Source organism: Asterias amurensis, chromosome 9, assembly GCF_032118995.1.
Source record: "Asterias amurensis chromosome 9, ASM3211899v1".
Classification (NCBI taxonomy): Eukaryota; Metazoa; Echinodermata; class Asteroidea; order Forcipulatida; family Asteriidae; genus Asterias; species Asterias amurensis.
The window spans coordinates 8,673,653-8,700,620 of NC_092656.1; the positions used below are offsets into that span (position 1 = coordinate 8,673,653).

The window sequence follows — 26,968 nt, forward strand, 5'->3', positions numbered from 1 at the left end:
CTACGCAGTGTCCGTTTTTTAATGCCAGTAATTAAGGAGGCAGTGCAAAGAAAACAACATGTAGGTCACGCCACCGGTCAAGGGCTTGCAATTCGTTTTGATTGGATAATCATTTGGCTCATCTGTATACTGACACAAGAAATGCCCTTATATGGTTATGGTAATTCGCGGGGAAGAGGCTTCCCAAAATAGAAAGTATCACGCCATGTCATGTTCAATGACAAACGAAATTCCCGCTCTTTTCCCGCATATTGTTTTTCAAGATGTACATGTATACTCGAAACACCGGTAGGGTAATGCCCAAGCTGTGCCCATTTTTCCACCGGTGTACCACTCGATGTTAGTCGTCGAATCAGCCACCACGTTTTCATTATTTATGCCTATTAATTGTATTTGCCGAGGGGTTAAAAACAAATATATTTCCCATCAGCCGATTCTGAGAAATTGGAAATGATATTGGAAATGATATTGGAAATGGTATATTCATTTATAACCAAGCTCGTTTTCATTGTAGTTTTTTTTTTCGGCGAGGCTGGGCTAATACAGTTTTTTTTCGGTCAATTTCGATAAAAGTAGGCCTACAACCACTTTAATTTTCCGAGCATGCAAACAAATACTAGTGACTCCACAACAAACAAAGAGACAGACATAGTTTGCCGGACAAACAAACAAATGACTGCTCTTTCCATGTGCACATGCACACAAGTAAATAGCTAATAAAACACGATTATTTTTTTTCATAGCACAAAACAGACGAGAAATTTTAATCTCAAGAACATAAAGAGGCATGTTATCCCCTCATTTTAATGTAGTCATGTACAACTCTACACAAAATCCTACATTCTATATTATTCCCTTGTTCGGAGCTAGTTTAGGGATGATGTCAGGGCAAGGCAGTTTTTTATTGAGAAATAAACATGTCAATTTTTAAATAAAATTAAAACATAAAAAAATGAGGCAAAATTAAAGGCAGTGGACACTATTGGTAATTGTCAAAGACGAGCCTTCACAGTTGGTGTATCAATACATATGCATAAAATAACTAACCTTTGAAAATTTGAGCTCAATCGGTCATCAAAGTTGCGAGATAATAATAAAAGAAGAAAACACCCTTGTCACACGAAGTTGTGTGCGTTTAGATGATTGATTTCGAGACCTCAAGTTCTAAATCTGAGGTCTCGAAATCAAATTCGTGGAAAATTACTTCTTTCTCGAAAACTATGGCACTTCAGAGGGAGCCGTTTCTCACAATGTTTTATACCATCAACCTCTCCGCATTACTCGTCACCAAGAAAGGTTTTATGCTAATAATTATTTTGAGTAATTACCAATAGTGTACACTGCCTTTAAGACTGAGCCCCACTGTGACATCCATGTAACTTAAAAAGCGACCCCTGTCGTCATACCTCTTCATTTTTGCAGCCTTAACATTAACCCTTTGCTTAATCTCCGCTATTACAACACTAATCCCTTATCATTATTAAGGCACCCTAGGCTTTCAAGGTCTACGTTTGCACTGGAACCATTCAAAGGGCACCAATGCAAAGACCACGGCAAGTCTTGTACATATCCAAACATTGGGACCTGTTTAAGTGCGCAACTTAGTTGCTTCCAGGCGTTAACAAAAAGTATTGGGGACCAAAGTAGTCCTAAAACTGTTTGAATACACCAAGACTTGCATGGTCTATAGACCGTATTGAATAACCCTTTTTTTCTATGAAAGTCGCCATCTTGTAGGGCAAACAGTATGTGCGTTCAAACGCATACATCAATGAAGCACGCAGCATTCCTGGTTTGATTTCTACAGCACATGCACGCACACTCGCAAGCACATGCACACAGACGCCATTTTGTAGGGCAGATATTTGAACGGTGATGTCATATTCAATACGCTCTATTGGTACAGCTACATCTATGGCTGTTGCTAGAGGTATTGCAATGATGACACTGCAATCCAGCTATAGCAATAGCCATAGCCATCAACAGCCTTAGCTTTTGACTTGAGTCTGGTCCATTGACTTGATTGGTTGCGCTGTCACATAATGTACGCTTTTGTAAAGCAACCTGCAGATGGGAGAATTGTGAATTCAAAATTTTGTATGGGTGTTCACTATCTCTTATTGTTATTATATTTTTCTAGTAAATGAAACAAGGATGCCTCATAAGTGAACTCTAAAATCACTGTAGCTCGTAAGCTTGAGGAAACCTGTTAACAAGGGTGCTTGTTATAAGAGCTAGAAACACAGTGAGTAACCCCTACTCTTCCATGATAGGTGTTCTGGGTTCTTTTACAATCACTACCCTGATTCATGTGACACAGTAACTGTCTCTTGTTTGGAGACTACAAACCTAGCGATCATCAAACAAGTCATTGAGCGAGACACGCTCAAATCTAACTCACAAATGGCTCAGTAGCCCCAATACATTTCAGAACTACTAAGTTGTTTCCAAACCAATTTTGGAAATTCTAACAAATTAATCCAACATAACATTGACTTATAAAGTAATAAAGTATAACAGATAAAAAAACATTCTAAATACAGGCATTTCACTGTTGGTTCGAATACATGATTCACGTACGTGCACAATACCAAAAAGATAAAATAATAATAAACATTAATTTTGTCAAATTTATTTTGCAAGGACTGGCCTTTACTGTATCAGAAGCAGATACAAAAATTGGACTACTCTGTTACAAGTAGACCACATTTTATGAAAATTTTGCAATGATTTTAACAGATTTAATAATCGCACGAGGGATATAGAATATGATGAATCTGCCTTTTGCGAAACAACCCGTAATCAGGAACTGTATGGCTCAGAATAAATTTGTTATGAAAATGAATGACAATTCTTTGTAAACACAAACTTACTAGTAGCTGGAGATGAACTATACATGTCTTAAAGTTTTCTGTAAACTGATCTGACTTATAATCTGACAGAGCATCAAAAATGTGTACAAAAGTATGTTTTTCAGTAATATACAAAATGTGTAGAAGGTAGAAAATGTAGTTCAACAAACAAGTTCTATATGTCATATGATATGGCCATAATAATATTGGCCATGTATGATGGCCATGTATGACTTTAAACATTGTATCAAAACGCCTTACACTTTTACTAATCCTGTTCAATTGGCCTTAAAGGAAAGGTACACGTTTGGTAATTAGTCACAACAAATTAACTTAAAAACTGACTTGGTAACGAGCATTGGAGAGCTGTTGATAGTATAAAACATTGTTAGAAATGGCTCTCTCTGAAGTAACGTAGTTTTTTAGAAAGAGGTAATTTCTCATTAAAATAATAAAAGACTGCTGAAAGCACACAAATTCGTCCAACAAGGGTGTTTTTTCTTTCATCATTTTCTCGCAACTTCAATGACCAATTGAGCCCAAATTTTCACAGGCTTGTTATTTTATGGTTATGTTGGGATACACCAAGTAAGAACACTGGTCTTTGACATTAACCAAACATGTACAGTGCCTTTAAGTACTCCTGAAACCATCTCAGCACAGGCAGATAAACTGACACACGTGTTGCTAATAATTCACATCAACAATCTCTACCCTCGTAGATTAAAAAACACTAAAGCCGGCCTCAGGTCGACCCGCAAAACAAACCGTCAGCAACAGGCAGACAAAAAATGCTCAGGTCACAACAGCTGAGAAATCGTGCGCCTGCGAGTGGTTCCCGACCGTCGGGATCACGGCGTACAAGTTGAAATTGTTCTACTCTTGCGACTGTTAATTCTTTGGAGCAGCGACTGTTTCAGATCGTCTTAAAATCATCCCAGTTACGCTCAGGTCGTTAATAATCGTTGGCTGAAAAGTTCCCGATGGTCTTAGCTCAGGCACAGTGTGATCCTGAAAAGTCAGTCGCCGACTGTTTTTTGTTGACGCAAGGTCAACCTGATGCAAGCTTAAGATTAGCTTAAAACATTGTCGGCTTGCTTTGCCAGCTCAACAAATGCAAGCTTGGTTGTACAGATTGTTTTCACTGTAAGTTGCCATTTAAGTGGGTAGAAGTTGAATTGCTCTAGCTTCTTCTGGCGCCCCACTGACATACAGGAATGTAGTTTTAAGTTTTGAATGAGCTTTGGAGTCTCTGCTAACACTATTGAAAATTCCAGAGCTTTAAAGTTTATGTTCAGCGGGCATGGCTTACAGTGAAATTACATCGCCTCATGAACAGGGTTGAAAAGGTAAGTCCAGAAGTATATATCAGTCTCAATTGGCATCTGAAAACTTTGAATCCCGCTTGAATAAAAAGGCATTTGGCAGGATAGAACATCGTTACACTTACCCCTGACAAAATTCCAGTTTCCATCTCGCCCACTCAATATCACTTTATGCTTGTTCAACGTGAAAAACGAGATGCCTTGGGTATAAGAAGTTCTAACAGAGCCTTTTCCACACCACCGAATCCAATTCCTGGGACACAAAACCCTAAGAAGTTTCTGGGACATTTAAGCCGCCCCATTGTCATCTGAGGCAATTTTTTTTCCTGGGTTAAATTAACCCAACCCAAGAGATCTTTTGCTTAACCCTACTCCCAAGCCAATGGTGAACTTTCCCAGTTAGCCAGGGTTAGAAAATGTCAACCTGGGAATTTCCTGGGTTAATCCGTCTAGAGGGAAAGCGGTTTCAGATACCTGATGGAGATTTAGGAAAAATTTCAATATCCTGCCACCACTTTTTCGTTCATTTGTACAAAAAGGAATATCTCATTTGAGTAAATTAGATACTATTTTATTCAAAAAAATAGTTAATGGCCTGACGTTTCGACCCTAGCAGAGCCTTTCTTGAAGGCTAAATGACAACACATCAAACATGAACAGGTAACTAAGTGTAACATAAGCAGTGAAGTGAAGACACATGAATAGAGAGAGAGAGAGAGAGAGAGAAAAATGGTGGCAGGATACAGGAACCTTTCTGAGATTTAAGGCCCCATCACACAAGCCTCGATAACGAGAACACACTAGAATGTTAATAATGAACGCCCTCGGTTGGTTGAATGAGCGTGGGCGTATTCTGCGTGGAACAATTCAACCAATAGAATGCGTTCTCTTTGGGTCGTTATTGTTATCGTTTTCGTTATCGCTGCAGTGTGACTTGACCTTTACTTGATTGATGGGGACCTTATACAGGTGTGTGTAGTGTCTGCAGAGTACATCATGAACTGAGAGAGCAGAATTGTTGAAACACATTTAAGATGTTTGGATCTGTGTCTCCAGTGAAGAGTAGACCCTCCAGGGTGCTCCTGTAAGACCGCACTTGGTTGTAATGCTGTAATAAATACAAATACATAAGTTATAGAATAACTAACGCTCTTACGCTGTCTCAACACATTTATTTTAAGCTTTACCCTCTTGCCTTGTGCATGTTTTTATGTTTGTTTATCTCCTATAATTAATTATTACATTTTACTGTTTTATAATGCTGAATATTTTTATCCATTCTGTTATTGGCGCTAGCGCTGTTGGTACGCTGAATAAAATAAAATGAAATTAAAAACAAAATTTAAAAACCCACACACTTCCTTACTAAATTTTCAAAATAGTTTGTGTAACATTACACAGGGATGTAAACAACACTGGAAAGTGGCTTGTAGGGTGTGTCTTACCCACCTGATGGTCAGTCAGTAGGAGGTTTAAAGGTAGTGGGCACTATTGGTAATTACTCAAAATAATTATGAGCATAAAACCTTACTTGGTAACGAGTAATGGGGAACTGTTGATAGTATAAAACATTGTGAGAAACGGCTCCCTCTGAAGTGGCGTAGTTTTCGAGAAAGAAGGAATTTTCCACGAATTTGATTTCGAGACCTCAGATTTAGAATTTAAGGTCTTGAAATCAAGCATCTGAAAGCACATAACTTTGTGTGACAAGGGTGTTTTTTCTTTCATATTAATTCGCAACTCCGACGACCAATCCAGCCCAAATTTTCACAGGTTTGTTATTTTATGCATATGTTGAGATACACAAAGTGCGAAGACTGGTCTTTGACAATTACCAATAGTGTCCAGTGTCTTAATTGATTGACAATTGAGGGGAAACTTACCATGAGGAATATTTGTTGCAGTCTCTGGATACAGTAGTTGTACCAAGGAGTACGGAATGCCACCCCACGATTCTCACTCGTTGCTATGTGCTCCGTCAAGATCATGATGAACCTCTGCAGGAGGGAAGATTACATCATAGTGTTCAAGAAAAGTTTTAGATGTGGAAGAAAAACCCCCAGTGATCCAGGGAAAACCAATGCAGTCGGGGGGGGGGGGGGGGCTGAAACCCAAGCCACATAGACTTTTGTACCACAAGGTCAAAGCCTTAGTTTTTGCCAAACAAGGTTGGAAACTATGGAAAGCCATCAATGCAGAACAAAAACTAGTGGCCACAGTTTGTAATAATGTCACACAACTATTCAAAAATAGTGTTGACTTTCTTGGACACAAAGCAACCTATCACGTGAGATATTTTATGTAATTAAAGCTTGCCAACAAGTGAACATTCGGCCATCCATGCCAATCAGCGCGGTTTGTTTTTTGCAAGAGTGGAAAGGTCTATACTTTCCCCAGTGTGATCCGAACCGAGGTCCCTGAGGTAGAAGGTGTGAAAAGATACTGCTACGCCAATGTCAACTGTGATATATTATACTCAATAAATGTTCATACCTTACTCAAAAATAAAATCTTACTGGTGTGGAGCACATAAAATTTGTTTACAAACAGACTGTTCACAACAGCACCATGGCACCATCGAGTGTTAGCTCTTTGTAAAATCAAATTCTTACTGTACCTGGAATATGATGAGGAACAGGTTCTTCTGCTCGCTCTGTGCAGTCTCCAATGACTCCTGTAATCTCTCAATCTCAGCCTCGATGTCACCCAGATCCTCGTCACTGTCCTCCTCATCTTCTTCCTCTTCACTCTCCATGTCCTGGTCATACAAATAATTATGAGATTTATGGCATTGCATGGTGAGGTACCAATGTATATTTGGGGTGATTTAAAGGCACTGTACAGTACACAATTGGTAATTACTCAAAATAATTGTTAGCATAAAAAGTACTTGGAAACGAGCAATGGAGAGCTGGTGAAAGCATTTTGAGAAACGACTCCCTCTAGAGTAACACAGTTTTTGAAAAAGAGGTAATCTCTCAATCAATTAATAAAAGATTTCAGCTGGAGTCTTTTATTATGCATCTAAAAGCAAAAAGGGTGTTTTTCTTTCATTATTATCTTTGAAATTCAGTGAACGATTGAGCCAAATTTTTTCACAGATTTGTTACTTTATGCATATGTTGTGATACACCAAGTGAGAATACTGGTCTTTGACAACTACTAAAGGTATCAAGTGCCTTTAAAGGCTTATCCTGACCACTCACCACACGCTTCTTCTTGTTAGATTTGTCCCTTGCCTCCTGCAGTTCAGTCTCGATCTTCCCAACGTGCTTGCTCATCTTTCTCAAGGTGGCGTGGATTATCTCCCAGACGTAATACTTGGTGAACTCCTTGCTCATGGAGCCAGAGAAAAGCCAGTTGATGACTGCAGGGCAGCTGACAATCTGGGTCCGCAGCATCTTATCGATCAGGACACCAATCATCTGAGAAAGGAGAAGGTAAAGCAAGGTCAAGTACATGAAGCCCTTCACTAGCGGTGTAATTGTACAAAAATGGAAACAAAATCCTGAAAATTAGGTAGCGGTATCCTCTTGGACTGGAGATAAATTTTCAGGGCTTGAATTGTACACTTGACCACAGGCCTGTGCTTTATTGTTGGGCCGGTAAGCTAAAGACCGAACATGAACAAATCATAATAAATCCTTGATAAATCATTGTTTGAATTGTACACCGATCATCACTTGCTCTATACCTGTTGGTGGTTGACCCACAGCTCTCGTACCATCTCAAGAACGTAGATCTGGCTCTCTTCTGAGTCCGCAAGGATTTTGAACACAGGATGAAACCTATCAAAGAAAAACAGCAACAAAATTACTGGGTTATAACCCATTACAAAATCAAGGCTGTTAAACTAGGTAATATAAAATAAAAAAATCAAGTTTTCTGTGGCACAAATTTAGAGAGAGAAAAATGACAATAAGGAAACCATTGACACTCTTGAGTAGTTGCATGACTGCTGCGCTGAAAATCAGAGCAAGATTATATTGACTTCTTGCACAATGTCACATGTGGTTATTGCTGCTGGGCTCACCATTTTGGGAGTCAGCTTAGGTGTTAATCACACAACAGCATTTTAACTGGGGTCCCTTGCTTAACAGACCGATCCATTAAGCTCCGCCCCATTGCGTATTGACCAATCACTATGCAACCAAGGTCTGACACTAAGGTCCGACATGCGTGCGCGTAGCTTGGCGCGCGCGGCAGAGTTGTGCGGAAAGGCATTGGAGAGCCCCACGTGTTCTTGCTCACACGTGCGTTGTTGGCGGAGCCTACTGGATCGGTCTATTTCAGTATGGTTGTAAAAAGTAGCAATGTTTGACAAGATTTTGCAAGAGAACTTGGACAGTAAAAAAAATGGTTTTACTGTCACAAAAAAAATTGTACATCCATCCTACAATTTAGCAAGGGAACTTTGCTAAATAAATTGCTCTTGTGTGAAAGGGGCTTTATAATGTTGCTCACTACATGGTTTGTACGTTTGCTTGTTTGTTTAGATGATCTTCCCAACCCGGGAACTTGGCAAGCTCCTACAAAGGGATATAAACCCCATTAGGAATGATGACTTACTTTGCGAGAGCACTGAAGGAATGGCTGAAGGATTTCTGGCCCAGAAAGAGAAGTGTCTGAACAAAGATATCAATCTTGAGGGGATTGAACGTTGACTCATCTGCGGAAAAACAAATATACAAAAATGAAATAAACTAAATACTCACAGGAAAAGATTGTACTTGTACAAAGCTAGTAAATTATCAGTCATGGAAAACTGCAGTAATAATTAGAGAAAGAGTAGGGGTTAACTTGACTCTAGTCTATTTTTCCTTGTTCAACCCAAATTATTTAAAATTGACCCAGTCAGTTTCTCTTGTGGTTTATAACTTGAAATTCAAATTTTCTCTTCTAAAACAATTGGGAAACTGATGAATGCAATAGAACTTTCCCATGAAAGGTAAATGCACTAACATGTTGGTTGGCAAAATGAGGGAACATGGCACTGTTTTGTATGTGGCTTATGGCAGCTTGACGCAGCAGCCATTGTGCGTCTGCTGAGTTTACACTTTCATAGCGTTTGCCAACCAATAGGGTCTGTATAGACCTTATCGCAAATACCAATGCGCAAGCGCAGACTGTTGAATGAGGTGCATTGTGAGACAGATATGGATCAAATTTGGATACCAGCTAGACCAAAATGCACCTAATTCCAAGCTTTACGCGCGCGCCCCAGTATTTGCGAAAAGGTCTATGCATGTGTGAATGTAATTAGCATATTTCATGGGAAGGGTCTTTTATGTAATATTTGCTCCCGGCTGTACCTTCCATACTATCAGCTGCCTGGGTTGGGTTTGGCACATCATCCAGCACAGCAAGGACTTCAGTGGTTGTTGCTCTCGCCTTGATGGTGTCCATCAGTTTGTGTGCAATCATGGTGCCTGGTAAAGATCCTACAGGGAAAACAATCGAATATGGGTCAAACTTTGTTAACAAAATTTGAGGGGGATCTAAAAAACTTCTGGCCTTGAAGGTCAAAATTTGTACATGACCAGATATTTGTTGTGGCTGCTATGGGTATGTTGGTACAAGCCACTAAAGGCTTTCAATTGTTTAAAAGTGTGTTCTGTACAACATTGGTAAGAGTGGCAATAATGTTCACAGATTTACACACATTTTCCCTTGAAATATTGTTACTTGAAATTGTATAGTTTTTACGAAATGAGTAAACAATTAGTAACGAAATGAGTAAACAATTAGTAAGATCTTGCAAGATCTCGACACTTAAAAAAAGACAGTGAAAATGTGACTCTGATGAGCGATTGAACTTTCACAGGTTTATTCATTCTTGTATACGCTGGGTCACATTATAACTTTTTGACAAACCCAACAGCACAATTAGCACAAATAACAGAATTGAAAGATGTGGATGGAAAAACCCCAAATGGGAAAAAATGCACACAAGCAGTAAGGAGTGAACATCCAACCCACATGCAAGTCTTGATAGTGGGATTTGAACTTAGATCTATACAGAAGCAAAGGCAGGGAAAGATACCACTGAGCCAACCTAATCCCCAAACCAAGTGTGAATCCTGGTCTTTGATAAGTACTAATGTTCAAGACATGCTCTAAGCAATCATTCCTACTACAAAAGCTGAGTGAGATTCTGACCTACCTGCTCCTTCCTCATTGTATTTATAGACAGGTACAGGCGGTTTAGGGAGCAGGGATTCAAACGCCTCCGTGCATGCATTTGGAATGCTCTCCACAATACGCTGATGGTAAGACAGTCTGAACAGGGAGGAGAAGAAAGAAAACATTTATTTTATTTTAGTTGTTTTGGAAAGGGCACTTCCACTGGAAAATCTTAAAGTCTATGGGAAACTTTTGAAGGGGCACCAAGGCCAAGAACAGGGCAACGAAGGCTGCGGCCTCCGTGAATATCCAGGCCTGTTATACATATGAATAAAAACTTAACAAGGGTTGTCAAGGAACTCAAGGAACTACATAAGGTAAAAACTGTCATCAAAAGATGTGTAACAACTAGACCCCGTCTGCAACAAACAAATATAAGTAAAATATGCTATTGAAATGGATTTACACATTAAAGATTTTCACCCCTAATCCACACGTATGTACCTCATGCATTTCACCAAGACTTCACGGACAAACTTTGGTCTGGGCATCTCTGGGTCCACGCTCACACAGTCGGCCCTGAAAACAAAGCAAACAAACAAAATCAACCATTGAAGTTTCAAACGCATTGCCTTGTTAAAATTAGCTACACAAAATATAGATCCTTCTAAAATGATGAAACTATTTATCGCTTGACACGTGGAATGTTAAAAAGTGCACATCACACACTCAGAGTGCTGTAACTGCGAGAGTATGCGCTATGAAACGCAATGCTAGATGGCACTATGTGTACATCCTAAATGTGCATAGCACTCCAGCATGGCAGAAATATAAAACTGCAGGATTGGATACAATGTGGACTATAACTTTCTCACAAAGGTCGTTGGTTCGAATCCCACCCAAGTGATTTGGCTGTAAATTCTTTTCAAAGAGCTCTGGAAAAGTACTGAGCATAGAGTGCTTAATGCACATCGGTGGAAGGATAAAAACATATCATACTCACCATTCGTCCCAGCTCCAGCGGAATTGGAAATTGCTGAGATGATGAGAGAACCAATTGACAAAGCGATCGATGCAGTTGAGGTTCATATTATCCAGTCTCTCGTACAGGAGCTCAGTGGCTTGTGCTAGCTGTGGTGGCATTGCGTTAAGATTAAGATTCATAACGTGGACTTGATATCATACCCAAAACTTTTTATTTGTATTAATTTTTAGAAGAATGACCAAATAATCTACCTTCCCTTTACAGCTATTGGACACTTTTGGTAAACAATTGTCCAAGGCCCACACTTCGTGTATCACAACTTCTATATAAAATAACAAACCTGTGAAAATTTAGGCTCAATTGGTCATCGGAGTCGGGAGAAAATAACGGGAAAACCCACCATTTTTTCTGCACATTTCGCCGTGTCATGATATGTGTTTTAAAAAAATCTGTAATTCTCGATATCGAGAATTGATATTGTTTTCATGTTTTCTCAAAAAGTAAAGCATTTCATGGAATAATATTTCAAGAGAAATCTTTCACCATTACCTTCTGTAAACCCTGTAAGTTATTTGTAAATCTGTAAATAAAAAAAAAAAATTCTGTACCGAAAGTGTCCAATGGCTTTAAGTTGTGTTATCATTTTAAAACCATCTACTTTGGGTACAATGTACAGCACCAGGCCTGGAATAACACTAAGGCTATGGAGGCTCTGAACAGCAGAGTGTGGGTTTGAGTCCCGATCATGACACGCATGTCCTTTAGAAAGACAACTTAACCATGATGCTGGTATCCTCTGATGGGACGTTAAGCCATGGGTCCCTCGTGTTATGTAACACACGAACAAGAAAAAAAAACATTGCACTTGTCGAAAAGAGAAGGGGTTTCTTTGAATGCCTGCATATTGCGCCACAGCACCTTGTAAACATGGTGTTATGTACATGTAAAAAGGAGTAGATCTCATAATTCAAACGTAGTCCCACATACCTTGCAGGAAAATACTGAATGCTGAAGCTTCTTGAGTGTCACTGAGTGACAGATATGAGCGCTATATGTAAGAAGCCACTTTTATTATTATTATTATTATTTGGCCTCAGTTGCCCTTGTCTTGGCCATGGTTCCCGTTCCATAGAAAACGTTACCAAAGGTAGAAACTATTAAAGGATACAACTTGTGGGAGTGAGCTTGGCTGGAGTTTACACAGCTCCAACAGGAGACTGGCGTAGGCTGCTTCTTGCTTGACGGGATGGGGCAGGTTAAAGAGCTGACCAAACATCACCTCTACGATCATGTAGTTCAGAGGAACTCTGGCCTTGCCGTGATAACTCACTAACTGGGCAGCGCTGGAATGGAAGAAATGAGGTGAGGATTTTAAAGTCTTGAAAACTTGTTCTTACTTGTTCTCGGTCCAATTTCATAGAGTCGCTTATCGGAAATTAATTGTCTGCTTAGCAGGAATTAAAAGGATAACAGTCACAAATTGTTCGTGGGAACTGATAGTTTGGCTGGTAATCTTATTTCGTAATGCGCTAAGCTACTTTTTGTTTACTTCCATGAAATTGGGCCCAGATTCAAACATTACTCTACATGGACAATGTAACCTGTGTTTAGAAATAGATTGACAATGTACATTCCGAGCTATGTACATTCAGAGCTTTTCTGGTAGGCAATTACTGCACTGGTCATACGAAATTATTTCGTGTCATTATTTCTACATAAATTTAAGAGTATTAAACGGCGGTACATGTAGAAGTTTTGTGATGTGCCCCCTTTCTTCATATCAAAAGTCGATACAAATTAGACAGTGCAATCTCCATGAAATATCAGATTTAATGTTTTCTTCCATTGTGATGCATACAAATCATGCCTGCAAAAAGTCAAGGCTCTGTGGTTCTTTTGAAAACATGTGATGTCACATGTGATGTCAAATGATCTACAGATATCAACAATTGTACTGGAAATTAAGTAGGATTTGAAACTTTACATGGTGGAAATACGTTAAGTAGGTGTTTCATCTATTAAGACGAAACTTCTCCTTGACCCCCCAAAAAGTTTAAAGACCTCAAGAAAAGGAAATAATGTTATGTGGAAACTCACCACTCCTTGCGATCCTTGACGTAGGCAGAAATGATGCAGCTCAGTTGCTCTTCGACTAAGTATCTCTCAATGGAATGATGTCCTGGCATGGTGGGGCCCTGCAAAGATGAACGGCCAACATTTCTCCTCAGCGTAATCCGTTTTCATATTGATGGTTTAATGTGTTTATTAAAAACTAGACCAATTGGAGCAAATTTTCTATAGTAAATGACATCTCATAAGCACACTTGATACCAAGGGTATTATTATCATCAATAAAACAACTTGTTTATACTTATACCGATTGCAAAAGCGAACTTTCTTGCATGACAACCGGAAAACAGCACATTATGACTGTTTGTATCCCCAAAATTTGCTCCTGTTTGCTTTTGGTTAAAGTGTAAACCAGACTTCGGTAAGATTTGAAGCTTTACAATGCTTCCCCTTGAAGACAGGCAGAGAACACTGTCTCGAACGTTGAGATTCTACTTTTATCTCAGCCTCAGTTCTTCTCAGATACAACACTGTCCCCAAAGAGGTTTCAAACTAATCTTAGTGTCAGTGCACAAACACTGTGTCCTGATGTTGCAAAAAAGTTGTATCTCGCACGAAAAAAGCTCCAAGCAACAAACGTTGTATCTCTATGCATACTCGTTTTGTGCATACATCTCAGCTATTTTATGCGAGAAAATTATTTTGATAATTTCAAACTCGCCTCATGACCATGGTTTTTTCCTTGGTCCCGATAGCCTGTTCCATGCTAGCATGTGCAAAACGCATAGGGGAACCAGTGACACTGTAGCGAAAAGGCGGAAGGCAATGAAGTGTTGAATACCGTGGTACCGATGGGCAAGTTGTTCGAGTGAGTGCGTCACTGTGCATGTACATTGCTGTTCAGTAGTTGCCCAAATGTGCGCACTCAACTTGCTCTGAAAGGTTGTTTACCCATGTACTCTACAGAATTCTTACTACCACTCTTACCTCGGGTGCGTCTGTGTAATCAAACATCCTGAAGATCACCTTGGGTAAAGGGTAGACACACTCCTCATTGTGGGGTGGGACTGTGAACTGCGGCAAGGTGTGCTGTAGAGCCTCGCACAGGATGCTATCGAAGGACAGGTAAGGACGTAGGATGCTCTTGTGGTTCCAGTCATCATGACGGAGTTTGCACGTCTGGGCCCACAGGCAGTCAATACTCTGATAGTGCCATGAAAAATAATATTAATATTAATATACTTGATTAATATAACAATAATACTCAGTTTTTATATAGTTCTTTTTCACATCCGAAGGGCGTCCCAAAGCGCTTTATATTATTACCCACTGATCACTGGGTCCTAAATCATTCCTTAATCCATCTCAGCTCCCTGGGGCGTATACATGCCTTGTGCAACAAATATGCGCTACTCGGCTAAATCAATCACAAGAACCATCTCTGCCCTCACGGTCACAGGTACCCATAAACCATGGGTGAAGAGAAGCAATTATAGTTAAATGTCTTGCTCAGGGACACAAGTGTCACGACCGGGATTCAAACTCACACTCTGCTGAACACAATCACCAGAGCTTGAATTCAATGCTTTTATCCGCTCGGCCACAGCACCCTAGCGCCTAATATAAAGTTATCTCTAGGCACGTTACAAAGTATCAAATAAGTAACATGTAAAATTATTTTATACAATTGACTGAACGATCTAACCCTAAGATTAACACACAAGCAAGGTAATTAATGCTGTAAACACATTGAAGAGGTGAGTTGTCAGGGCCCTTTTCTATGATTCAAAGGAGGTGATAGAATGAATATGATGGGGAGATTATTCCAGAGATTAAGTGCAGTAATGCTAATTGATCGTTTTCTGTAGTGCTATGTGTTGAATCTTGGAATCTGAAGGAGTGTAGATGTAAAAAGGACAACCTGTTATGTTTAGAACGTTTTATTTTTCAAAGTAAAAGAACGGCAGAATGTTGTTGAGGGAGTGAACAAAACAACTATTTAAACTTGTTTTGCCGCTATTGTAACATTTTCGGGGAACCCGGGAAACTGAGATAAACAAGAACTCAGAATGAGCTTTTGATGCTAGGCAAAGGTTGTATTATGACGTTATAAACTAAATGACATAATAATTAAAAAAAATTACGAGAGACAGTTATTGTTCGCAAAATGAGCTACATTATCACTTCATTCCTTGACTCTAAAATTAATTCAGCAATTTTCCAGGATTGAGTTGTGTTCATTTATTGAGTATGATATACCACCACAGTAGATTCTTGTCATTTGACTGGAGAATTGTTGGCGAGCTGCATTAATTAGTAACACCATTACAAGCTCCAATGATCACTGTCCAAAAGAATACACAGTTTCAAGTAACAACAGTAGATTGCAACCGGTTGAAGGTTAATGGATAACTTTTGTTGAATGCATTCATTTAATATATCTTTCATCATGAAAGCTAAAAAGCTTTTGATGCCACGTAAAGGTTAAATTAAACGTTATAAAAAAACTGAAATAGTAATTACAGCCACATGTATTAGCAAGAGACAGTTATTGTTCTCTTATAAATGAGATAATTACTTCGTTCCTTAAAAGAAGCTTTAATCCGAAATTAATTCAGCAATTTCTCAGCATTGCGATGTGCTGTGTTTATTGAATATGATATACCACAAAAGTATATTCTTCTTCAAAGTAGAATGATGATTATTGGCAAGCGACATTCATTAACAACACCTTCACAAGGTTTATGTCATGATGTTCCAATCCCAATGAACACTGTCATAAAGAGTAAAACAGTTTAAAGAACAGCAGAAAGTAGTCTGGGAGATCTTTGGCCAAGCATCTCGGACATGTTGGACTTATTTATAATTGATGTAAACATTGGATTTGTTTTCAGCTTATATGTAAAACAACTGACGTTCACTGCCATTTAGAAACTACATCAAACATTTCAGCAGCAAAGAGGTAAACTGAAGATTCTTAGCACTTGATGTTGAACATTCAAAGGCTGTTTGCATTCGCCTGTTAGACTGAAGAATAACTCTACCATATCTTTTGAAAATGTGATCAAAATGTGAAGAAAGGAAAGATCATATTTCATGTACAGACTTCAACTTGTGAAAACTTTCTCAACATTGCATAAGAGGCCGTCGTGGCCATCACAAAACTAACTTATTCGACATTCTACGGTAAGATCTCAATGCTTGTCAGCTGTCCCTCAAAACCCACAGTGACATCCTATGGCTTTGTAACTTCCCAGTGATCGTTTGTCCTGGAAAACTCAGTATTAGTAGAGACTGATATTTATTCAGCGTTCACTCGCTAATACTGTTCCTGTTTACAGTTTACAGTTCTTCATTGATAAAAGTTGACAACTACGATCGAACACTTACTACCTACATCAGTTTAAGACTGTAGCTCAGGCAAATCACAGAGTTCAAAATACTGAAAATGGAACTGGAAAATATCATTAAAATTGCACAAGGAGCAGTTGGAATGTTTCTCAACACTCTAGCCTGGCTGGTCATCCTTCGCACCAAAAACCTTCATAATATGACAAACTACTTGCTGGCATATCTTGCCGTTATTGACAGCATTTATTGCTGTAATTTAGTTTGGATCAATGCCACAGCCGAGAACTATCTACCAGAGAGTTTCATTGATAGAGAGATCTTTTGTCGGACTGTCAGGAGCGGCTTCATATTTATTTGTACACTCTACACATCTGTGTCTGGTGACCTATGAACGATACTTAGGAATAGTGCATCCACTGCACTATCCCAGAATGATGTTATTTTTATCATTTTCATAGCATTAGGGATGGCGATTCTCTTTTCAAGCCCACGTTTTTTCACATGGAACTTCAGCAACGAAATCAACACTGTTGGTTGCAAACGGATTTACTCATCAAACACATTGGAGGAAGTGCTCTACCTTCTATTTGCCTACCTGCTGCCAATCCTTTTCATGAGCTGGGCTTACTACAAGATCCAAGCCACTCTCAAGAGAAGTGCTCAACAACTCCAACAACAGAATGTACAAGGAGCAGCCCTCGAGCTTTTACAGGCCAGACAGAATGTGATCAGTATGCTTAGGATTGTCATGGGTGTAATGGTTGTTCTGTGGACACCAGTGTCGTTATATGTGACAATCTGCCTACCAGATGTAATGGAAGAATGGTGCTACATTCATTCTTCAGTCACCCTAGCTTTTGTATTCGAAATCATGTACAAAATGAACTCTGTGATCAATCCCATCGTTTACATCTTCAAATACAAGAAGTTTCGGAAAGGTCTTCAAGACATGCTGTGTTGTTGCATTGGTCGACCTCTAAGGCCAAATGGGATTGTTGTTCAGATTGCTATGAATGAACGAAACGTGTAGACATAATACCAACACTTATTATAGCACCTTATAAACATGTCGAGACATGCTCGAGGGTGCTGAGTGTGGTACTAGTAAAAAAAAACTAAGCAAGTATAATTGTGTTGGAAAAGATAAAAAATAAGAACCAGAATAATAGCAACAGGATAAGATGGACAGCAGGGGCCCTCCATCTCAACAAATAATGCATCATAACCATTCTAAAACATATAGGATTTGAGGCATTGCATGAGGTATCAATATATAACTGGTTTGTGGTAACACCATGTGTGTGTATCTACTTGCTAGGTAGAGTTTGTGCTTAGAGAACTGTCTTGCTTTATTCTGCTACCGCGGAGTAGATGTTTGGGGGTTCGGGAGACTTCTCAGTTCTGAAAAGAACTGTCCTGCTTTTTTAACTATTACCCGGGCGGATGGTATAAAAAATAGGCTGGGACTACTACTTAAGCTTATTGGATCGACCTTAACTGTATTACCGCGGAGTCAGTTCTAAAACATTTACTCACTTTTTTCCAAGTTGGTTGATAATTGGTCTGATACAGACCAATATCTCTTAGCTGGTTGTTTATTGGTCTTTACAGGTTACTCAAGTATTCTTACATGTGCGCATTACGGGTATTCATTACTATTTTTATTATTAGTATAATGTTGACGGTGGTATAGATTTGCCATGCAGATGATGACTATGGACAATATTCACAATGTCTTCATGTAAACTCATTAGTGCTCAAATTGTTGAGTGCTAAAACCTATAAGTCTGATGGGGTTATTTTTGTTCCGTGCGCTCATCTAATATTCATCGAACAAATTTCATCTCTAGTCATTCATCAATTTATTATGAATGATGATACCGTCATAACAAAAAATACCTTAACAAGAACATAGATTGAGTTTTGATGCCAGGCAAAGGTTCCAGTCTAATGTTAATATACACAAATTTGAGTTTGGCAAACAAAACAAGTCCATGTTAATGGGCACAGCAGTTGAAATCTCCTGTCAAACCTACACTCATCTGGATGAGATTTCTACTTAAACTGTGGAGGAACACTCTCAGAAATAAAACAGAGTTTCAAGGAACAACAGCAGAGAGCAGACTGGGAGATATGTGGCTGACCATCCTGGACTTCATCACTTATTTATGATTGCTGTCAACATTGGACTTGTTCTCAGTGTAAAACTATCTCTAAATGAGTTGGGGTGGTTCTGAAAAGAACAGGTGGTTTCAACTCAACGTTTTGATCAGTATGCTCCGATCGTCTTCTGGAGAATAAAAAAATATATAAAAAATAAAAAAATGTATGATTGGGTTTCTATTGTACAAGGAACTATTGGATTGGTTCTCAACACTCTAGCTTGGCTGGTCATCCTTCGCACCAAAAGCCTTCATAATATGACAAACTACTTGCTGGCATATCTTGCTGTTGTTGACAGCATTGTTTGCTGTTACGCTATTGTGTACTCTATTTCAGACACAGCTGAGAACTACCTACCAGAGAGTTTCATTGGAAGAGAGATCTGTTGCCGGACTGTCTGGAGTGGCTTCATAGGGATATTAACAGCCTACTCATCAAGTTATGGTCTGTGTCTGGTGACCTATGAACGATACATAGGAATAGTGCATCCACTGCACTATCCCAGAAAGATGTCTCCTAAGAAAGTTGTCTCGATCATTTTGTTATCAACAGGGATGTCATTTCTCTGTTCAAGCCCTCGTTTGTTCACATTGAGTGCTAGCAATAATACCAGCTGGCTTGGTTGTAAAATATCTGACTCATCTGACACCATAGAGAATGTAACGGTTGTGCTCTTCTTTCTATTTGGCTACCTGTTGCCCATTCTTTGTATGGCTTGGGCTTACTACAAGATCCAAGCCACTCTCAAGAGAAGTGCTCAACAACTCCAACAACAGAATGTACAAGGAGCAGCCCTTGAGCTTTTACAGGCGAGAAAGAATGTGATAAGCATGCTTAGGATCGTCATGGGTGCACTGTTTGTTCTGTGGACACCCTTTACTTTTGAATCAATTATCTGCTCGGCAGGATGGGGCTTCAACAATTGTTCATTCACACTTGAAAGTGTATTCATTTACATCTTCAAATACAAGAAGTTTCGGAGAGGTCTTCAAGACATGCTGTGTTGTTGCATTGGTCGACCTCTAAGGCCAAATCGGATTGTTGTTCAGATTGCTATGAATGAACGAAACGTGTAAGATAAACAGGTTGTTGTACCTCATACAACGTGGCTAATCCTGCCTTGTTGTAACCAAGTTGATACCCCGAAAAGCCATGCTTCGACCCCACGGTATCAAATACTGTTATGTACCATGCGGTATAGTATCTATGCAGTTCGTAACTTCAGAGAGTGGGCCAGTGCTTGTGCAAAGAGCCTTGGACAAGGCTAACTTTTACAGCAAGAAAGTGGAGCAAATACTGTGTCAACACTAGCTACAAATCCAAGCTGATGATGAGCAGCCATCGATAAATACAAAACAGACTGACTGATAAAAGACAAGATCCAAATTTCTGGCACTGCTCACCATGAATTCTAAACAGAATATAAATGGGCTCTACTTGGCACCATCAGTGCTATCCAACATGGCCCGGATGTTTTGTTATGAATAGACGATGTGACCTGTGACATCACTTGTTTACAAAAGAGCCACAGAGCCTGGACTTCCTGCAGGCATGATTTGTACACAGCCTAATTGAAGAAATCATAAAATCTTATATTTCATGGAGATTGCACTGTCTAGTTCTTATTAACTTTTGATATGATGAAAGGGTGCACATCTCAAAACTTGTCCAGCTTTTACTTTCATAACTCTTGGATTTATGTGGAAATTAAGACACAAAATGTCAACTTTCCCATATGATCAGTGCAGTATCTTGCCTGCAAGAAAATGGAAAGAATGTGCAAGGTCAAACTAACTGTAAACAAAGGTCACATGGTCTGTAGATTGTTGTCTCTTGCCATCCAGCACACACTGAAGCCAAGAGCCCCCCCCCCAATAGTTTGGCTTATTTTGCTCCAGCTCAACGCAGAGTGAGCTGAGGCTAAGCTGTCAGATTTGTTCACAACTTTTAGAGGGTTTTTGGATAACTTTAATGGAACTGTAATCATGGATGGGAATTTTTTTAAATCGTGTGTTGACTTTAATCGCATATTCAAATTGTGCGGGTTGTGGTTTTGCGAAAGTGAATCTCGCATCTATCGTATGACCCTGAGCAATTTTCAATGTGTGTTCAAGACTACTCTTTTATTTCTTTATTCAAAAGAAATTTTCTAAATTCATTTTAATTGATCTTCATATATTTCTTAAATCTCAGATTTGAATATTTCTATAATTATTGAGTATTTCTATAATGTACATCTTGTGTACATTATTCTTTCCAAATAGCCCCTTTTCTGAAGGATGTTTATTATGCTTGTAAATACGCACGCCTGTTTTTGTCATAGTTGAAAATGCACAAAAGCAAAAATAATAATGTACATACTCTACATGTATGATTCAATATGGAAGTGTCATGGCCGAGCGGTTAAGAGCACCAGAATTCAAATATTTGCGAGATTGAAAAAAATCATATTGATAATTCCATATCTCAGCCAGAAAGAGCAGTTTAAAAAATAGTTGAATTTCATCAATAGCCATTTTCTCAACACTCATAAAGGCCGAGTTATAGTCGGTCGCGCGATGGTCGGGCGTCGGAAATCTTGACGCGCGATCATAAAAAGACACGGTATTCAGGCCTCAGTCTTAGGATTGCGCGCAAGATTTCCGTCGCGCGACCATCACGCGACCGACTATAAACCGGCCTTAATACTGACTGTAGTTTAGAATGGCCACTATGTGGAAACAGTGAAAATCATAGTGACTTCTGTAAAGTCTTCTTGTGACAGTTAACTCACTAGTGCTAAATATATTGATGAGATATTAGTTCCCACCAACAACAACCTGTTGAAGGTTAATGGGGTAACTTTTGTTCCATGCGGCAATTTAATATTCATTAAAAAAAATTAATAAAAGAGCTTTTGATGTTGTGTTAAGTTTCAATTAAACGTTATAAAAAGCTGACCTAGTAATTACAGCTACTATATTAGCAAGAGATAGTTATTGTTCTCTTATACATGAGTTATTACTTCATCAGGCCTGCATGAACAATTTTTTTTTTTAGGGCAAGGCCACTTTAGCCTTGGAGCAGGCAAAATTTTGGAGGGCACCAAGGCTAGTAGAAAGGGCACCAAGGCCAAAATACTTCAAAATAGAGAAAGCGGGAAGGACATTATGTTATCGAACGGGTCATTAGATTTGTTAAAAAGTCAATTAAAAATTTAACAAGTTGGCCAGAGGTTTCCCTCAGGGTTATGCACAACAATGGCAACAGTGAAAATATAAATGGTCACAGATTTGCTTTTGGTTCATTTTATAATTCATTTCTCAAGTTGTCTGTTTGGCCAAAAATGAAGACACTACTATTGGGGCATCACACATCATCACACATCTCTCCAATCCTCAAGGCCAGGCACTGGGTTTCGGTTCAAAAGCGCATCGACTTCAAAATTCTCCTTCTTGTGTATCGGTCTCTCCAGGGCCCAATTTCATTGCTTAGCATGAAATTTCTTCCTTCATAAAAACAGGATTATCGACTAAATTTCCATGTGTTGCAGATTGATTGTTACTGGTATTCAGCTGTTGTTTGCTTATCCTGTAAATCACGTGGAAATTTGGCTGGTTATCCTGTTTTTATCAAGAAAGAAATGTCATGCTTAGCAGTTTTTTGTGCTTAGCAGCTCTATGAAATTGGGCCCAGGGCACAGCACCAACATACATCCAGAGTCTGCTACATTTTCATGTACCACCCGGGCAGCTCAGATCATCTTGCACCAAACTTCTACACGTTCCACGTACATGTTCACATGGGGAGCCCGATCCTTCTCACACTCTGGCCCATCACTATGGAACGAACTCCCCCAAAACCTCCGACAAGTCACTACTTATTCCTGCTTCAAACCCCTTTGAAAACTTACTTTTGTGCTTAACTATGTAACTCATTGAAATCTTGCTTAGAAGCTGCATCTATCCTGCGCCAGGAGCGTCTTTTAGACAGACATGGTGCATTATAAATTGCCACTATTATTATTATTATTGTTATTATTAATAAACATTAATTGTTAACATTAATAAATTAATGTTATTATTATTGATGAACAACTTACATCTTCCTGGACGTGGGGAGTATCACTGTGCCAAACCCTCAGCATCGGAACATGGTCCTTCTTCCTCTTCCTGACAAAGAAAAAGATACAATTTTTGGTATCTCAGCAAAGGCGGTGTTGTGAGGGGTGTGGGAAGGTGGTTTTAAAGGGGGTAAAGGGGATGTGAAGGAGATGTTGAAGGGGTTAATAGCTGGTGAAGAGGCGTTGAAGGGGTTGTTGGAAGGGGTGTTGAAGGGAGGTTTTGTAGAGGATGGCAGTGTGTTGAGGTGGTGCTTTAAGGGGTGTTGAAGGGGTTGTTGCGGGGGAGGGGGGGGGGTGTAGGGCTTAAAGAAGGTGATGTTGTAGGGGGTGTTTGTAGGGGGTGATGGTAAGTGGGTATAAACATTCAAACAGGGGAGCTATAACAAAAGAGGACAATAGAGTCCACAGTTCGGGACAGGTCCACAGTTGGAAAACGTGTACAATACCAATGGGAGCTGTTGCAAAAAAGTATTAAAAAACCAGTTCATGGTTGCAGGTTGATACAAGCTTGGGTGTGTTGAGGTGGTGCTGTAAGGGGTGTGGAGGGGGTGTGGAGCTTGTGACGACCTGTAAAACAAGGAGGTTCAACACTCACGTCATGTAGGTCTCAACAACGCTCAGCATCTTATCCAGTTCCTCTTCCTTCTTCTCTGCAATCTCTTGCCCTACCTATCAACACAAGATATAACAATCAAGGCTGATCGGTTTGGATACTTTTCCTAGAAAATGTTATTGTTCAGGCTGTGACTTTTTGCCAACAGGTGACCTCAATCCCAACTCCCATGTCACCTCACACGAAGTTGTTTACACTTAGACAAGATTGGAATGCCTGACCCAGTGCTAAGCAAGTGTTATACAGGCAAAAGGCTCCCAAGTCCTTATGAATTCTTCACTTTGGCACAGAGGATATTGGGCAATTGTTGGAACAAACAAATACAATGACAGGAAAGTGTGGCACTGGTTACTTCACCACTCTGTGCATAGCATCTGGAAGATTCTGATGCATCTTAAATATGGCACGTCTGCTCTGAACTATAAGGTCATTAATGGAAATTTGATAATATATGTGACCCGCTCCGTGAAAATGAGTCAGATGTAGGCAATTTAAGGAATTGAGTTATATACATGGCTGGAAAGAACACATCAGCAGCAGTAATTTGGTATTGTCTAAGCTTTGGGGTGTATCGCGTTGCTGAGTTACTCCCGTTTGAAATTAGCCACTACACCATTTTTTGTGAAAAACGAATTACAAGTAAAATGATATTTTAAACTACCATTGTGTGCAAAAGGATACAAATTAGACATAAGTATGATCACAAAATTGTTGTATTCATAGCTTTATTGCCTAAAAGTAACTGTTCTAAAGGTTAACCATGCAACTAAAGATCTTAAAAAGAAAATAAAAAGATATTTTTTTTTACTTTTTACATTTTCCACATTAAACTGTCCATAACTTAACATTGCATTGGGCGACATGTGACTCATTTTCACAGAGTGGGTCACATATGTTATAGTCAAAAGATCATTAAATGAAAAATGCATACTAGTTTGAAGAAAAAAAAGAGCAATGCAAAATGCATGTTTTCCTTAGAAAACAGTTACTTTGAACACCATGCTTGATCAATAAGCTTAAAATATGCCAAAGCAGTTTTACTAAATCCATACAGATTGCACCTAGGACCTTTTAGTTCTGAGCAGATAACCAGGAGTTAATTGATCCAGAAAATCTAGACTCACCCACGGCAGACTGGAGAGGAAAGTGTACACAAACCAGTCCGACCTGACCTGAGGGATGCCTTCTTCTAGCGTCACAGCAACGAATGCTTCGTAGAGCTGCACCATGGAGGAGACGTCCACGACGCGGCAGTTGACGAGGTCGGCGATGAAACGTACCAAGAGGCGACACCTGTCCCACTCGTTCTGCTTCATCAGTTCCTTTAACCGCCGCCACATTTCTTCTGAGAACTATGGTTAAAGGACAAGACACAGATATAAATAATAATAATAATAAATAATTACCTCTTATCTGACTAGTCAAAAGTGGAGTAATTTAATTAGCTGGGCCCCATTTTTCTATCAAGATGACGCCATAACTACCTGTGCCCGGGGCACAGCAATTGACTGTTTCTGCCCTGAAAATAACCCAACAGTCACAACACACTGTATTCATAGGTGGCTCATGTTCTGTTCGCGATCATTGTACGACTAGCGCTCCGTGTCACAGCGCGAACTGTGACCTTTCTTTGCAGACAACTTTTCACTGTAGTCAGGGTTGTTTGTGTATATGTTTTATTCAGCATATAAAAGAAATATTGACTGCTTAATATTTGGGGGAACAGTTGTCAAAACCATGACTATCCCGTCAGTGAATTTCTATACTAGTTCTTATATACTGCATTTCCCAATAGCATCTCATTTTTTCTTTGCTCAAACCCAAAATTTCCCTTGTGGTTAATTACTTGACTTCATTACCACACAGTTCACTTTGCATCAAAAGTAAGTTCAAATAGTGACCCTTTGTTGATGAGTGACTTTTTTATATCCCCGAATGCCATGTAAAGTTACAAGTGTCATATTGCACCAATTAAACCAATTCACCTGACATCATCATCAGAAAAATCTTGAATGCGCCATACTGGTGGGCAATTTCACATACTGGTGGGCAATTTCACTGTGCATTTTTACATATAACTCCATGCTGTGCGTTATGCAGTGAAGTGCGCATTTTAGGCGACGCTGCGTTAATACACGTAAACCTAACTGCCCACTCAAATGGTGAGCGTGGCATCAGTTGCCACGTGTGACGCACGTGCCAGGGGTCAATACTACAATGAAACAATTCGTGTAAGAACTCACATCGCCTCCACATTCATAGTTCTTAGCATTGATGAGACCAACCAAGGTTGTGTAGACACTCAACTTTTCTGGCAGCTCAGTTGAACTGTGTAGGAACAATAAAAAAATAACATTAATTACGATCAAAGAAAACTGCAAATATTCAATGACATTCCAATCTTGTTCTAGCATTAATTTTTTTATTTTAAATCTTTTTGTTTTTTGGGGGCAATACTTACCACACACACAGAATACCGATGATCTTATTCTTGTAATTCGGCAGGTCAGCTTGCAGGACACCGGCTAAACCTTCCAAATTGCTCTCTAGGGATGATGTACTCTTGATAAAATGAAATTATATAAAGCAACAATTATTATGACGCAAACAAACACAAAAACCGACAAAAAAAGTCAATATCACACAACCCTGCATCTCATAAACCTGCTTTAGCACAAGAAGTGACTAAGCACAACAAAATATACTTACCAGCAGAATAAGGTAACCAAAATACCATGTCACATGTACAATTTCTGAATGGTATCCTGCAATGTTTTGCTAAGCACATAAATTATCAGTAAAATTGTCTGCTTAAAGGCACTGAACACGTTTGGTCATTGTCAAAGACCAGTTTCTCACTTGGTGTATCCCACCATAAGCATAAAATTACACCCTTGATGGACGAATTTGTGTGCTTTCAGATGGGAATAAAAGACTTCTAGCTAGAAGTCTTTTATTATTTTAGTGAGAAATAACCTGTTTCTCAAAAACTACATTACTTCGGAGGAGTAGTTTCCCACAATGTTTTATACTACCAACAGCTATGCCATGCTCGTTACCAGGTCAGTTTTTAAGTTAATACTTGTTTGAGTAATAACCAAACGCGTACCTTCCCTAGAGGAAGTTTATAAAATGGGCCAATGTTTTGGGTTAAACAGTTATGTCCCATCCTGTGCACTTTGTCATCTGCACATGTATTTCTGTAAACTATCGTCTTAAATCTGTCCTTCACTTTGCTTACTAGTTAGGATGATTGTGCTCTACAATTGATTGATTGATTAAACCCTAGTACAATACTGAGGGAATCAATGTGTGGTGAAGAGGTTTTCAACTAGTGGTTTAATCCCAACGAGGCCTGGTTCTTGATAATTTACCGAGATGAAG

General features: G+C 39.2%; 1 protein-coding gene across 1 annotated transcript in view; it reads right to left on the bottom strand.

Moving 5' to 3' along the window:
* Positions 1–774: 774 nt before the first annotated feature.
* The window catches only part of LOC139941630 (nuclear cap-binding protein subunit 1-like), a 29,563-nt gene continuing 3,369 nt past the window's right edge, over positions 775–26,968 (bottom strand). The window contains exons 3-20 of the mRNA XM_071938216.1: positions 26,046–26,146; positions 25,828–25,912; positions 24,709–24,936; positions 23,567–23,640; positions 22,951–23,020; positions 14,343–14,558; positions 13,383–13,480; positions 12,454–12,628; positions 11,304–11,431; positions 10,805–10,879; positions 10,341–10,456; positions 9,490–9,618; positions 8,747–8,846; positions 7,872–7,965; positions 7,384–7,602; positions 6,795–6,935; positions 6,061–6,174; positions 775–5,285 (exon numbers count right to left, since the gene is read on the bottom strand). Of these exons, the coding sequence (XP_071794317.1) occupies positions 5,172–5,285; positions 6,061–6,174; positions 6,795–6,935; positions 7,384–7,602; positions 7,872–7,965; positions 8,747–8,846; positions 9,490–9,618; positions 10,341–10,456; positions 10,805–10,879; positions 11,304–11,431; positions 12,454–12,628; positions 13,383–13,480; positions 14,343–14,558; positions 22,951–23,020; positions 23,567–23,640; positions 24,709–24,936; positions 25,828–25,912; positions 26,046–26,146 (2,277 nt within the window). The 3' untranslated portion in view covers positions 775–5,171. The remainder of the gene's footprint in view (positions 5,286–6,060; positions 6,175–6,794; positions 6,936–7,383; positions 7,603–7,871; positions 7,966–8,746; positions 8,847–9,489; positions 9,619–10,340; positions 10,457–10,804; positions 10,880–11,303; positions 11,432–12,453; positions 12,629–13,382; positions 13,481–14,342; positions 14,559–22,950; positions 23,021–23,566; positions 23,641–24,708; positions 24,937–25,827; positions 25,913–26,045; positions 26,147–26,968) is intronic.